This window comes from Rhinolophus sinicus, linkage group LG12, assembly GCF_036562045.2.
Source record: "Rhinolophus sinicus isolate RSC01 linkage group LG12, ASM3656204v1, whole genome shotgun sequence".
NCBI classification, from domain to species: domain Eukaryota; kingdom Metazoa; phylum Chordata; class Mammalia; order Chiroptera; family Rhinolophidae; genus Rhinolophus; species Rhinolophus sinicus.
In genome coordinates, this window is record NC_133761.1 from 53949589 (window position 1) to 53964667 (window position 15079).

Consider the following 15079-nt stretch of genomic DNA (forward strand, 5'->3'; position numbering starts at 1 on the left):
ATTGTCAGGCATCGATGGCCAAGATATTTCAAGTTAGTAGGCATGAATTTTAGATGACAGTGTTTTCTTCAGCCACATTCAGCTTCTAGGGGGAAAGCACAGAACAGGAGTCAGCCAAGATGGGGGCCTTCTAGGTGAAGCACAATCACGGAAAGCAGGGCAAAGAAATCATGGTGCGCATGCGAAGCAGGATTGTAGTCACAGACCAAGGACTCTAACCTACAAATAAGGAAGAAAAGAGAAAAGTGCTAGCAACAGTGGATTGACATTCTTGGTGAGAATGAGGACTTACTGAAGTGGTCCCTAGCGTGAGCTGTGAGCATAAGACGTAGTCAAAGGGTGGTATATTCGAAATCAAGACTTTGGAGGCTGCACAGTTATTAATAATGACAAAGTCTACAGTAGCATTTCTCAAGTATTGGGGGCAGGCTAATTCCTTGGTGTGAGAAACTCTAAGATAGAGCCCCCGATACCTTGTCCCCAGATACTAAATGTCTCCAGCAATCTCCTAGCACTAGGTCAGTACTACCCACCTCACCTCCACCACAGACACACACACTTTTCTAAGTTCACAGACGTCTAGGATACGACCAGTGGATTCGGTGGTTGTGCTGGAGAGAAGTCTATCAGCTGGGTTGTTTTGGGCTGCAAGTAATAGATTTCTTAAATAATACGGATTCTGGCTTAATCGCAACGTAAGCCGGAAGTGGACAGTTTTCAGTGCTGATGTCAGGGCTAGCGTCTCTATGATGGTATTGGCTGTCCCCTGTTGATTCCACGGTACTGCCAAAGTTCCAGACATCATGTCTTCACACATCTACAACCCAAAAAACAGGAAGTTTGATTTCCTTTCATACATCTCTTACTTAATGAGAGATTAAAATCTTTCCATGAAGCCACGCCCCCCCAGTGGACTTTTATCAAGGTACTATTAGTTGTAACCAAGTCCCATACTAATTCCTAACTAATGCTGATAATGTAGGATGGGATTACCATGACTGACTTATAGAACCCACTTACCTGTGCACATTGTAGCCTGATACTTGAGTTTGGTTCACAAGCAAGAAGAGAGGAATAGTTGCTGGGTAAATAAAAACCCAACAGTGCCTGCCGTAGGGGATTTGTGTGCCAGAGAAGCTAGCGTATCAGGTAGATTGTCAATTTTTATGTTAAAGTCACTAAGAATAATAAAAAGCGTTGTAATAGAAAGAGGGATAGTAAACAGTGTGTAAAATTGTTATTCAAAGAGAAAGAAAGACAGTGGATAACTATAATGAACAGGTAATGGGCTTTGTAGCAGACCTGGGACTTACAGGGAGGACAGAGGTAACAAAGAGGAGCAAGGATACCTGCCCCACCTCATCCTTTGCAGTATGTGGGGTGTGGGAGGAAAAATAGCTCCTACTGATGTCCACGGACTATTTTTACGTCTCCTCATTTTCTTCTCCCAACTTAAATGTCTTTAAAATATTTAAACAAAGGGTATTCTTTTAAAAACAATAAATAGAATAAGCACCAATTTGTAGCATGTTTATACTCAAAGAAATACTTATTAGGTATAGAAGATCATGGCTGGATGCACAGGATGATGTATCTTACACCTTTAATTCAAATTAATAAATACTGACAACTGTGCATGATGATCATGGTGTTATTTCTCTACAGGTGGGGAAAATAAATTAGAAAATCGCCATCCTCTGAAGGTCACAGTCCTTTGGAGTTTAAAAAAAACCACATTTTAAAACATATATGTATGTATGTATGTGTATATATATATATATATATATATATATATATATATATATATATATGTAATTATAAAACATATATATACACACACATATGTAATATATTTAAAATATACATGATATAAGTAATAAGTTATATAAAGCAATATATAAATAAGTACAGTTATGTCCTGGATAACATTGTTTCCATCAACAATGGACCACATACAAGGTTGGACAATTAAGTTTGCGAACTCATCCTAGAAAAAGTGCCACGTACCTCATTGCCCATCACTATGGTCACCTTTGAAGTACTCCCCTTAGGAAACCATGCACCGACACCAGCGCCTAGGCCACCCTTCAAAATAATTTTGGAACTCTTTTTCTGGAATGGCCATCAGAGCTGTCGTCGTGTTACCTTTGATGTCCTGAGTGTCATCAAAATGTCTTCCTTTCAATATTTCCTTTATCTTCAGGTAAAGAAAGAAGTCATTGGGGGCCAGATCAGGTGTGTAGGGAGGGTGTTCCAATATAGTTATTTGTTTATTGGCTAAAAACTCCCTCACAGACAGTGCTCTGTGAGCTGGTGCATTGTCGTGATGCAAGAGCCATGAATTGTTGGCGAAAAGTTCAGGTCGTCTAACTTTTTCACGCAGCCTTTTCAGCACTTCCAAATAGTAAACTTGGTTAACTGTTTGTCCAGTTGGTACAAATTCACAATTATTAATCCCTCTGGTATCAAAAAAGGTTAGCAACATCGTTGCAACAAGTTTGCGAACTTCATTGTCTGACCTCGTATACCATAGTGGTTCAATAAAATTATATCGGAGTTGAAAAATTCCCATGGCTGTCGTAACGTTGTAGAGCATCTCGTTATCATGTATTTGTGGTGATGCTGGTGTAAACACACATACTGTGCTACCAGTCGTACGAAAGTATAATGTGTATACAATTACAGGAGGAGGTTGTACCATCTAGTTTTGTGTAAGTATACTCTGTGATGTTGGCACAATAACATAATCATCTAACAATGCATTTCTCAGACCATATTGCCGTTATTAAGTGGTGCATGACTGTAATATAAAGCATCAGTATTGATTTGTCCTAATAAAAACTCATGGTGTGGTAGAGACTTACTATTGGAGAACCCTCCATACGACAGCAGAGTAACTAAACTGTTGAGCCAAAGTCACCTATAGGTGGGCCTCCGCTTTCATACCTGAAATTCTGAAGACCAGTGCTTCTGCATATTATAGATTCACATCTCTAAACCTCCCTGCATGCACCAGACTTAGTCTTTCATACATCATCTGACATCCGACATTTTGGGCATATCACATGGTGACACTCCCTACGAGGATAAAAGGGGCCAAATAGTTGACTAACTGGCAGCGTGCACCAGCAGTGTTTAAAACTTTAAATCGCATGTATTAGAAGGCAGATTCCTACTTACATATATTGTAATTTTAAAGGCATACAATGGAGTTGTGTAATTTAATTTTAGTGTGTTTACATGCTTTTTGTCATTGGGTACATGTTTTGACCAGTGCAATTACAAGGATTTCTCTAGAAAGAGATATATTGCTATTAATTTTAAAAATATGGCCATCATTCTTACTTTGTCTTTTATTATTTTTTTTAAAGAGTCAACACAGACTGTCCAAGCTCTGCAGTATTCAACTGCTGATGGTCCGCTAACAGCAAGCAAAGATTTAGAAATAAAAACCTTAAAAGAAGAAATTGAAAAACTAAGGAAACAAGTAAGAGGTAAATTTCTGTTATTCGCTATTAATTCAATTTATGTAGATTTTAAAAAATGTTTTATTCACACACAAACCATTTACTACTTGTCATGTCTTATGTGATATGAGCTATATGCCAGTGAGGGAAAAGCAAATAATGGTTTCTGCTCTCAAGAGCTCGTTTTTTGTTATGGAAAAGAGATAGTTTTTAACAATACATGTGAAAAGACTATAAAAAAAATAAACACAGGTATGTGGAGAGTACATAGAAAGAGGACCTAAGCCAGGTTTAAGTTAACAAATACTACTTTTTTGGAAGACCTAGCAGTTTGAGATATTTAGTTGGAATGTGTCTGGCAAAACATACATATGAGTAGGGGAAAGTGTGTTAGAAGTGAGGATAGAGGACGGTGTAGATAAGGGAATGACATTATACAGGCATGAGGCATGTGAAAATTTATTTTTTTTATAACAATTCATTTTTCAGTGATATATTATATTCATTCATTAATTTATTTCATTCATTCAACAAATATTTATTGAGCACCTACTATGTACCAGGTGTTGTCTTAGGCTCTTGGGATGCTAGAAGGTGACAAATGCTTAAAAATAGAGCAGAATAAGAGGAATGGGTTGAAAATGCAAGATGAGGAGTTTTATCATTTTAAGTAGGGTAGTCCAGGGTAGGCTTCATTGAGAAGGTGACATGTGAGCAGAAACTTGAAGGAGGTAAAAGGCTTAGCCATGCAGTGAAGTAAGGAACTCATGTTCCAAGCAGAAGGACCAGCCTGTGCAAAAGCCAGAGAGTCAGAATGGGCCTCGTGAGTGCAAATAAAACACAGAGGACAGCATGGCTGGAGTAAAGGGAGCAAGCAGGGAGAGTGGAGGGAGAGGAGGGTAGAAAAGTAAAGGGGTGGAAAGGGCTTGTTGCCTGATCAATGGAGTCTTACTGACTGTTTTAAGGGCTTTGCTTTTTTTCTGAGTGAAATGTGAACCTTTTATAGGGTGTAGAGGCATCACATGATCTGAGTAAGTGTATAGAGAGAGCAGTCCATTTTTATGTTGATAACAACTATTTATTCTCCATGTTTATTATAGAATTGTTTTAAGTATTTCCTCTGCAGTTTTTAAAGTTATAATGTTCCCTTCAACCATGAAATACAATTTAGAAAACTTAAGATGAGAAAAGCATCCTATGGTATTCACTCGTCTTTATATACCATGCTCTTTCATCCTGAAATTGCTGAGTTCCTTGTTTGCTTTCTGTTTAGAGAACTTCTTTAGCCATTTTTTAAAGATAGGCCTGCTACCTACAAATTCTCTTAGTTTGTCTTCACCTGGGAATATCTTAATTTTCCCTTCCTTCCTAAGGAATATTGTTGCTGGGCGTAGGATCCTGGGTTGATAGTTCTTTTGTTTTAGCATCAGAAAAACATGCCACTTCCTTTAGGACTCCATGGTTTCTGAGGAGAAGTTCACTGTCATTCTGAGTTTTTTCCCCCTTTATCTAAGGTGTTTTTCTTTGGCTCTTGCAAGGTTTTTTCTTTAGTTTTCTGATGTTTAATGGTGTGTTTTGGCATGGATTTCTTTGGGTTTGTTCTCTTTGGGATTTCTCTGTCTTTTTGAATCAGTAGGTTTATGTCTCTTGCCGAATTTGGGAAAGTTTTTAGACTTTACTTCTTTGAGTATTTTTATAGACCTGCCTAAATTCTCTTTTCTTTCTGGGACTGATGACACAGATGTTAGATCTTTTGTTATCATCCCACACCCCCACAAGTCCCTGAGTCTCTGTTCGTTTTTGTTTTCATTCTGTTTTTTTGTCTGTTCAGATTGATTAATTTCTACTGTTGTATCTTCCAGCTCACTGATTCTTTCCTTTGATCCCCCCTTTGTGCCATTGAATCCATCTACTGAGATTTTTATTTTATTTTTAAAATTTCCACTTTGGTCTTCTTTAATCTGCCATTTCTTTGCTGAGACTTCATATATATCTTTGCTCAGGTCTTCTGGTTGTGTATCTCTTTCATGTATATTTATAATTACTCACTGAAGCATTTTTATCATAGTTGTTTTAATGTCTTGTGAGATAATTCTAACATCTCTGTTATTTCAGTGTCAGCATCTATGAATTTTCTTTTCTCTTTCAGGTTGAGATTTGGTTCTTGGTAGGATGAGTGATTTTCAATTGATAACTCTGGATCTTATTTAAACCTTCCATTTTAGCTGGTTCTTCCTGACATTACCCCAGCAGTAGAAAATGGATTGCTGTCTCCTTACTGATAGGTTTGGGTAAAAGTCGAGTTTCCCCATTTGGCCTTTGTTGACAACCTAAAAAGGGCTCCTCCTTACTCCTGGAACAGGTTGGGAATTTAAGCTCCCCACCTGGTTTCCACTAATACTGTGGTGGGAGTTGTCTTATTACCGGAGGGTGACTGTGAAAGTTCTTACTCTTCTGACACCACCCCCATGGGGAGAGGACCAGATCCTGCTGGGTGGAGGGGGGTGTCCTAGTTCCCTGTGGTTTCCACTGACACTGCCTGTGGGAAGGGGCTTGTTACCAGCCAGTGGGTTTGAACATTCTGGCCCCTACCAGTCCTTCTCTGACTACCTCGGTGGTGTGTTTCGGCACTTCATTGTATCCCCACGTGATTGGGAATCTAGCTCCTCACTCCCCCTTTGCTGAAACTGATGGCTGTGGGGCCACTGGTTTGTTTGTTTCTTTGTTTTCCTGTGGTCTTTAACTTGAGAATGGTTATTTTCTAAAAGTTTTCTGTCATGCTAGTTTGCCCCTTTACCTGATCCTTAGGCTAGAAAGAGTAGGCTTTTGTTGGGGCTTTTATTCGCCACCCCTGTTGGTATTTGTGGGTTGCCAGCTTCTTCAGCTGTAAGTCTTTGAAATATGAACCCCAAAGAAAACCCAGGGAACTTACCCCTATGACAGTCCAATGTTCCTGACACCACTGTGTCAGGTTCCATTGTCCCTAGCTGGTCATCCTTTTTCTATACAAATTTCAGTTTTCTTTGCTTGGTTTTATGTATAATGTCCAGGGGTTTTAGTTTTACTTAATGGGGACAAGGGGAAATAACATCTGTTCCATCTTTGTGGAAGCAGAAGTCCCCCAGGTAAGCTTTTACTGTGTGAATCTGATCACACCACAGATTCAATATACATGCTTAAATATCTTCCCATTTCCCCAGGATTAAATTAAAATTTTCAGTTCTGGTTACAAGGTTCTTCATTACCTTGCATGTATTTGCCTCTCCAACATCATCTCTTGTTGCTACTCTCTCATCCTCTGATTCCAGCTGTAGCGGATGACTTTTAGGTCCACCTAGTCACCTCTTCACATATTTATTGTTTTTTTCTTTTCTTTCCCTTCCCTCTTTTCCTCCCTCCCTTCATTTTTGTTGGTTCGTTTGCTGGAAACATTCTTCACCTGGCAAACTTCTATTCTTCTATAATACTTTTCACCACTGACATATTTTTTTGTTGATATATCACTTTACTTTCCTCTCCTCATCATTAGACTATAAGCTCTTTGAAAACAGGTACTTTGATTATTTTATTCACTGATATATATCCAGTTCCTATAATAGTAATTGGCATATAAAAAACCCTAAGTCAGTATTTATTGGTAAATGAGTGAGTGAATGACTAAAGAAAACCTCACTCTTAGAAACCATCTCTGATCACTTCCTAAGGTATCTTTCTACATTGTGTCTTTATAGGTAATGCTGTAATGTGCTCACTTTCATCCCTAACATACAAATAAATGGTCCCTGGAAATAGTCACCTGAATTGGGAACACTGGTTACCATTAAACTCTTACTGATTGAGCTTTCTTTCATCTATTTTTACTGCTACCATTTCCCTAAACTCAGTGCTTGTAGTACTGCTCTTTACTCGTTATTTTTAGTCACTTCTCAAGGGCGGAATAGAAACAGTGAAAATCATGTTCAGAGAACATTTCTAGTATTCCTCCCAAGCTCCCTGTTGTTGATCATGGGCTAGTCTCAGTGATGCCCTTGATTCCATTCCATCTGTTCAGTATCGTTCATTCATTATTCTTATTGTGATAAAATATACATAAAAACTATCATTTGAACTATTTTTAAGTGTATAGTTCAGTGACATTAAGTACATTCATGAGGTTGTGTTTCCATCACCACCAACTCCAGAACCTTCCATCATCACAAACAGAACCTCTATATCCATTAAACAATAACTCCCCATTACCCATCCAGTAGCCCTTGGCAACCATTCTACTTTCTGTTTCTTTGAAATTAACTACTTTAGGAACCTCATACAAGTGGAATCATAAAATATTTACAAATGAATCACCTGGGGATCTTGTTAAAATACAGAGTGATTTCAGTAGTTCTGGAGTGGGGCCTGAGATTCTGCATTTCTAGCAAGCTACCAGAGGATGCTAATGCTACTTGTCTGGGGATGACAGTCAGTAACAAAGTTTTAAAGAACAGAAAATATCCTGAACAAAATTAACAGTGAATGTGTTTTGATTTCTCTGTTTTCACTGGCTTCGGTTTTGTAAATTGATGCCAAGAACATTTCATAGCAATTTATTAAATATTATTTAAGCATATTCTAAAATTAATAATTTTATTGTTTCATGTTAACTCTTTTAAACTGATAATGTTAAACATTATTTAATAACATTACTTTTTGAGCAAGAATTTCTGGTCTGTAGTCTCAGCTCTGATACTCATTTAGCTGTGTGACCTTATGCAAGTTATTCAACTCCCTTGAGCCTTAGTTTTTTTATCTGAAAAATATAGGAACTGACCTTGAGTAGGTGTTTTCACATATTTACTTTAGAAATCAGAGTTTATTCTTCAAATCATCACTAGTGAAACCAGGCTGGGTGATGTGGAACCACAATATTAGGAACAAAATCATCTTATAATAATTTGGCTAACATCAGCACAAGAATGCCAGCCAGCAGGAGAGGAACACTTGTCTGTTTGGTTTGGTTTCCTTCTTTTTTGTTTGTTTTAAGTTTTAATGGTTCTAAAGGCACTGTTTTTAGAAGTGTGATCTTTTTATTCTAGTACATAGGTAAGGCATTTGCACGTAAATTTTGTACATCTTCACACTGGCATTGGCGATTCACCCTCTTATAGTGAAACTGATCAGCATTTAGTGCTACGTGGTGTCGGTCAGCCTAATACCAAATTCAGAATACTTTATTTTTTTCAAAAAATGCAGTTGTTTTAAACCTTGGTTTCAGGCATTTGTCTTTATACAAATAGTAAAAGAAACATTGTCTTCTCTTTTTAGAATCAAGTCACTTGGAACAACAACTTGAAGAAGCTAATTCTGTGAGGCGAGAACTAGATGATGCTTTTAGACAAATCAAGACTTATGAGAAGCAAATCAAAACATTACAACAAGAAAGAGAAGAATTAAATAAGGTAAGGATATATGGATAGATTGTTAAAGGCTTTTCTGAATCTAATTTGTATATTGAAAGCATTCATAATAAATTAAAGTAATAATATATTTTATATGTCAAAAGTTGGTTTAAAACTTTAAGAATTGTTTTGGTGTATGTCATTTGATTAATAGCTAGTAATGAAAAAACATAATCTTGAGGCTTTGAAGTTCACAATCTTGTTCTTTTGGAAAGTTAATCAAAGGACTTGGTTAAAAGTGAATGTTACTGAAAAAGAAATATGAAGAAATAAGAGAATGGTAAAATCTGTTCAGTGTCTATGGAAATATTAAAAATACAAACATTTTTATTGTGTCTTGCTGATATTAACATTCTTAAACAATTGCAACAGAAAATTTCTTTAATGCTTTAATAATTTTTTTAAAATGTCATTTTATCTTTCAAAGCATGGATGAACAAGCTAAACTTATTTTCATAAGAACTTTGTGTAACACTTAACACTGTGTAACAGTATTATAAACATCAATAAAATTTATTAGTAGCTAGAATACTGTAATACCACCCAATAAGGCAAATAATATTCGAGCACCGGAGAAAAGCACTTTATTTAAATCTCTCTCTGTGTGTACTTTGCCTATCATTAACAAATAAGAAAATTGTGGGAATTAATACTAGCCAATGCAAAACAGAAAGAGTGGTTTATGGTGTAGTATAAATTATATTCAGTGATGTAGTATATATATGTTGATAATACAGAATGAAACCCTTCTGGGGAATATTCATAAGTCTTGCTTTCAGTACAGAAATGGAGGTAATTAAAAATAAAACAACCAAAAAAAATAAATAAATAAAATAAAACAACCTTTTGCTGATGAAGCAAATAAAAACGACTAACAGAGAAAGCTATAAAGGTTAAATTGAATTAGGTTAATGTATTTTTACTTTTTTCTTGAAGTTTCAAGCAATGTTGTATATAGATCCATTTAAATTCATAGTCAGTTTAATATTTGCGACATAGAACAGATGTTCTATTTGTTTCAATAAAATATAGTACTATTAGTGGTTACTATTATGTATTTAAAGGTAGGGTTACTCAGCCAAGCTGAGTTAATATAATGAGGATGAGAATCTGATATCCAGATTTATAGTAACAAGTATTTTGCCAATTTTTAATGTTTTAATATTAAAAATCCTTTTAGTATATTTTGAGAAAAGGGTAATGCTGAAAAGAAACAGATTATACTGATAAAGAATTTTAAGTGATTTGCTTAATATCTTATAGGCAACAGGTATTCTTTTAAAGATTTTTTTCATTTGATGCATATAAAAGAATAAATGTAACATAATGTAAGTTTTGACACAGATAATAAAATGAACACCTCTGAACCTACCATCTAACTTAAGAAATAGAACATTACCTATTTTGTGGCATGACCCTGGGTATCCCTTTCTCTTCACATCCCTGAAAATGATAATCACTGTTCTGAATTTTGTTAATCATTCCTTAAAAAAAATTTTAGTCACATATTAGTATCTCTAAACAATATAGTAGTGTTGCTTGTTTTTGAGCTTTGTAAAATGGTACGTGCAATCTTTTGCACTTGGCTTCTTTCACTCATTAATATTTCTAAGATTCACCCATGTAGTATAGATCATTATTTAGTCGCTATATAATACACCATATGTGAACACTCTGCAATGTATTTATCTAACTTTTTGTTCACGTTTTGGTTGCTTATAATTGAGAGCTACTATAAATGTTCTGCTATGAACATTCTTGAACATATATCCTGATGCACGCACACACAAACATGAATAGAATAATTGGGTCATAGGCAATGCAGCTATTCTAGTTTTTGTAATGCCAAATTATTTTCCAGTGCTTATACCAATTTATACTCCCAGTAATAGTGTATAGGAGTTTTTATATTAAATGATACTTCATATTACTACATATATCCTTTTTGGCCAATCTAGTCTAAATTCATATTTTAGGTCTAAAATGATGCTTTATTGTGTTCTTAATTTGCATTTCTCTAATTACTGATGGTTGAGTATCTTCATGTGTCCACTTATCATTTATATTTCTTCTTTGTGAAATGCCTCTTAATATCCTCTGTACATTTTTCTGTTGGGTTCTTTGTCGTTTTCTTATGGGTTTGTAAGAATTCTTGAAAATTCCTAGGCATATTAACCCTTTATCAGTTACATATATTATAGATATTTCCCAGTAAGTGACTTGTCTTTTCATTTTCTTTATGGGATCTTCTGATAAACAAAAGTTCTTAGTTTTAATGTAGTCAAATGTATTAATATATTTATGGTTAGTGCATTTGCTGGTTTATATAAGAAATCTGGGGTAAAAAACAATTCTCCTAAATTTTTATCTTAAAGTTTTTAAGTTTAGTATTTCATATTTAAATTTTTAATGCATCAGAAATTATTTTTGTGTATCGTAAGATAAGGATCCAATTTCACTTTTTCCCATATGGCTAACCAGTTGTTCATTTACTAAAAGGCCCACCTTTCACCAGTGATGTGCAATGTCACTTCTGTCATATATTAAGCTTTCATTTATGCATTGGTTAAAAAAATTGTGGTAAAATACATATAAAATATAAATTTACTATGCTAACCACTTTTTAAGTGTACAGTTCAGTAGTGTAAAGTACATGTACATTGTTGTGCAACCAATCTCCAGAATCTTTTCATCTTGCAAACATTTTTCTTGATTTTTAATTGAGGTGTTTTTTTTTTTTCTTGTTCCCATTTTACTAGCTACTTGTTCTAGCAGTTACTCTTGAATTTTATCATGTATGTTTAACAGTCTAATTTTAATACCTTAAACAACTCCTCCCAAACAGTTTAAGGACGTTTAATTCTATTACCGCTTCCCAATATCTGTACTGTTTTGACCAATATTTTAATTATAGCCTTTTATTTTGTACAAATGAGATGTTTTTATAATACAGTCTTATACATGTTTGTTTGCATTCACATTTGTATTTCCTAATTTCTTAGCCCTCCATATCCTCAGACCTTCCTTCTAAAATCATTTTTCGTTTTCCTAAAAGAAATCTTTAGAGGTTCCTTTAGTGCATATCTGATCGTGGTTAAGTTCTGTCAATTTTCTTAATGAATCTCATTATTTTAGCCTTATACTTGAAAAGTAATTTTTCTGGGTATGCAATATTAATTATTTTCTCATCTTTTTAAGAATATTTCTCCTGTTTCTATTATTACTTCTTAGATGTCTGCTCTGATTCTTTTTTCTTTTTCGAGGATGGAGAATAGGTGATTTGTCATTTTATACTCTGATTTCTTTTATGGACTTTTATTTGGTGTTACACAATTTTATTTTTTTTAAATTTCTGGGTTATTTCTTCATAAATGTAGAGCTTTCTGTGTTGGTGACTTCATGTCTTTAACTTTAATACTTAGGTTTTTTCATTTCTAAATGTTCTATAAAGTTGTTTTATAAATCTGACTGGCCATTTTTAATAGTTTCTTGTCGTTTTCCCATTTTATGATTGCCTTTATTTCTTCAAACATTTCATGCATACCAATTTTATGTCAATATCTAATAATTCTAATATTCAAGTACCATTGGGCTTTATTTTTATTGTTTCTGTTGTTTGCTTATGGTTGTTAGTTCTTTGGGTGTTTTAGAGTCTATGGTTGTGAACTCATATTTGTGTGCTCTTAAAAAACCCAGATTTCATTGAGGTTCATTTCCTCAAGGAAGGTTTGCATTTCCTTTTGCTGAGAGGCAGGTGGCTCTACTAAGCTGAGTCTACTTTAGCCCCCTGTAAGTTTCTCAGTTTAATCAGGAAGTTTAACTTTTCCTTTTTGCTTCTGGCCTAAGGTTTAGTCTCCATAGAAGAGCAACCAGTTTTTATAATTTATAATCATTTGATACAAAAATTTTTTAAATCACACATATCCATTAAATTTCACAAAATATTTATTTTGACCACCATATCTTGTATTCCTGTACTCTTTATTTGTAGAAACTAAGGTACTAGAAGGTTAAATCAGTTCCTTTGCAGTTAGCATAAGGAATTAAAAATATGAACAGAATACCATGCTCTTAATATCTGTTCAAAAGTAGTTCATTTCTTTTAATTTTGTCCTGAGGTGAATAATTTTGGCTCTTCTTGACTTCATGATAGCAACTTTGATGGCCAAATTTGCTCCCTAGGTTAAATGCAGAGTTGGTAACTTATATTCTTTTTACAAAACTGTAGGAACTAGTCCAGGCTAGTGAGCGATTAAAAAACCAGTCCAAAGAGCTGAAAGATGCACACTGTCAGAGGAAACTGGCCATGCAGGAATTCATGGAGATCAATGAGCGGCTAACAGAATTGCACACCCAAAAACAGAAACTTGCTCGCCATGTCCGAGATAAGGAAGAAGAGGTGGACCTGGTGATGCAAAAAGTTGAAAGCTTAAGGCAAGAACTGCGCAGAACAGAAAGAGCCAAAAAAGAGGTTAGTAGTCAGGCAAATTTTATAGTGTCCATGGGGTAGTGATTACAGCTGCTTTTTCAGATTAGTGAAATAATATATATTTCATTTTTTAATTTTTGAAAAAGGTTATTTATTTATTTTAGTTTGGTAACATTATTTAATAAGAATTTCAACATTTAAGTTATCTTCCTATTACAAGGTAAATTCCCATGGGGAAAAACATTTTATTGGAAAAACAATTATAACCGTGAAATCTACTTTTTTCATTTTATTTTAAAGCTGGAAGTTCATACAGAAGCTGTAGCTGCTGAAGCATCTAAAGACAGGAAACTGCGTGAACAGAGCGAGCACTATTCTAAGCAATTGGAAAATGAATTGGAGGGACTGAAGGTATCGTTTGATTTCACATTTATTTAGTTGAATTAATTTTCTCCTCTTTAGCCTTAATAGGAATGTTATGTGCTCTCTTTGGTGTAGAGTAAAAATTAGCTCTCCTTTAAACCTAGTGTTCTTAATACTCATTCTTACCAGTAGGAAGCTGATACAGACTTCCTAATCATGCTGGAAGGAACGGGAAGGTTGTGTTTAGTGGGGAAATCTATCAGGAAGGCATTAAAATATTTATGAAGGACTGCATACCTGGAAGATGTGTTGGTAATTTGCATAGAAGGCATGGTTAGATATCCAACCATCTCTCTTGTAAATGACAGGAGAGGCTCAGAGGTAGCTTTGTAGATGCTTCCATTAGGTAAGATGAGATCACATGGCGCCTGGGCTAACACATCTCAGCAGAAGTGCTTAGCAAAGGAAATCCTGTGCCAGCCCTAGTGTTGGACTACCTGCTTGTAACTGCTAGTAGCCTCATCAGTTACTAGCTATGTAATGCTGGACAAAACGTTTAACCTCTGAACCTAAATTTTCTCATCTGTGAAACCCTCTCTCATTGGTTTTATGTAATTTTTATGTAAGACGTACATGCATATGTATGTAAGCTGACACATAATAAGTGTTCAGTAACTCTTAGCTTTAGTAATGTTATGTATGTCACAGTGAGAGAATTAGGATTAAATTGACATATTTTCTACTGCACTGAATTATATTCTGAATATGATGTCTGTCTTTTCTTAACTCTAATCTTGATATATCTATGCTGTTTCCTCTGCATTGTCTGCCAGCCCCCACCTCCACCCACTCCTTGCATAATCATGCTTAGTCTTGTTCTTACTTACCCATCAAATACAAGAACCAAGTTGAATGTCATCTCAGGAAGTCAGAGTATTCCTTCCTCTTGGCTACTATAGGGTTCTGTTAATAACTTTAGCATAGTTCTTATTATAATTATTCATAAAATGTCTCCCTATCTAAACTGGGACATAGTTTATTGAAAACGTAGACAGGTATATTATTAACTTGGCTCAGGGCCAGAATTTAATGACTTGTTTAATAAGTACGAGTGTGTTACATCGGTGTGGTAGAATTGGTCAGAACTTGCTTTTTCTCTGATGATTATCAGTAGTTGCATGTAAGGTATCTCTGCTATAAATATAAATATAAACTCTAGATTTTATCTTCTTGCTTTGGGGATTGGTTTATTTGTTTTGTTTCAGTTTTTGATTTATTGTAATTGCACAGTCTTGGTTAGTTTTCCAAAGTAGAGATGTTTCTCTATAAACACGTATACTTACAGAGCAGGATTAGTGTATAGAGGTCATTACATTACCATCTCA

The 15079-nt window shown here is 35.0% G+C and overlaps 1 protein-coding gene across 18 annotated transcripts in view; it reads left to right on the top strand.

Moving 5' to 3' along the window:
- Positions 1 to 15079, top strand: part of CDC42BPA (CDC42 binding protein kinase alpha) — a 203728-nt gene that overhangs the window by 117152 nt on the left and 71497 nt on the right. For 16 of the 18 annotated variants that reach the window (XM_074316911.1, XM_019730880.2, XM_019730876.2 and 13 more), the window contains 4 exons: positions 3372 to 3494; positions 8769 to 8902; positions 13131 to 13373; positions 13632 to 13742. In XM_074316911.1, the coding sequence (XP_074173012.1) occupies positions 3372 to 3494; positions 8769 to 8902; positions 13131 to 13373; positions 13632 to 13742 (611 nt within the window). The remainder of the gene's footprint in view (positions 1 to 3371; positions 3495 to 8768; positions 8903 to 13130; positions 13374 to 13631; positions 13743 to 15079) is intronic. The other 2 variants (XM_019730882.2, XM_019730888.2) reach the window with 1 other exon arrangement.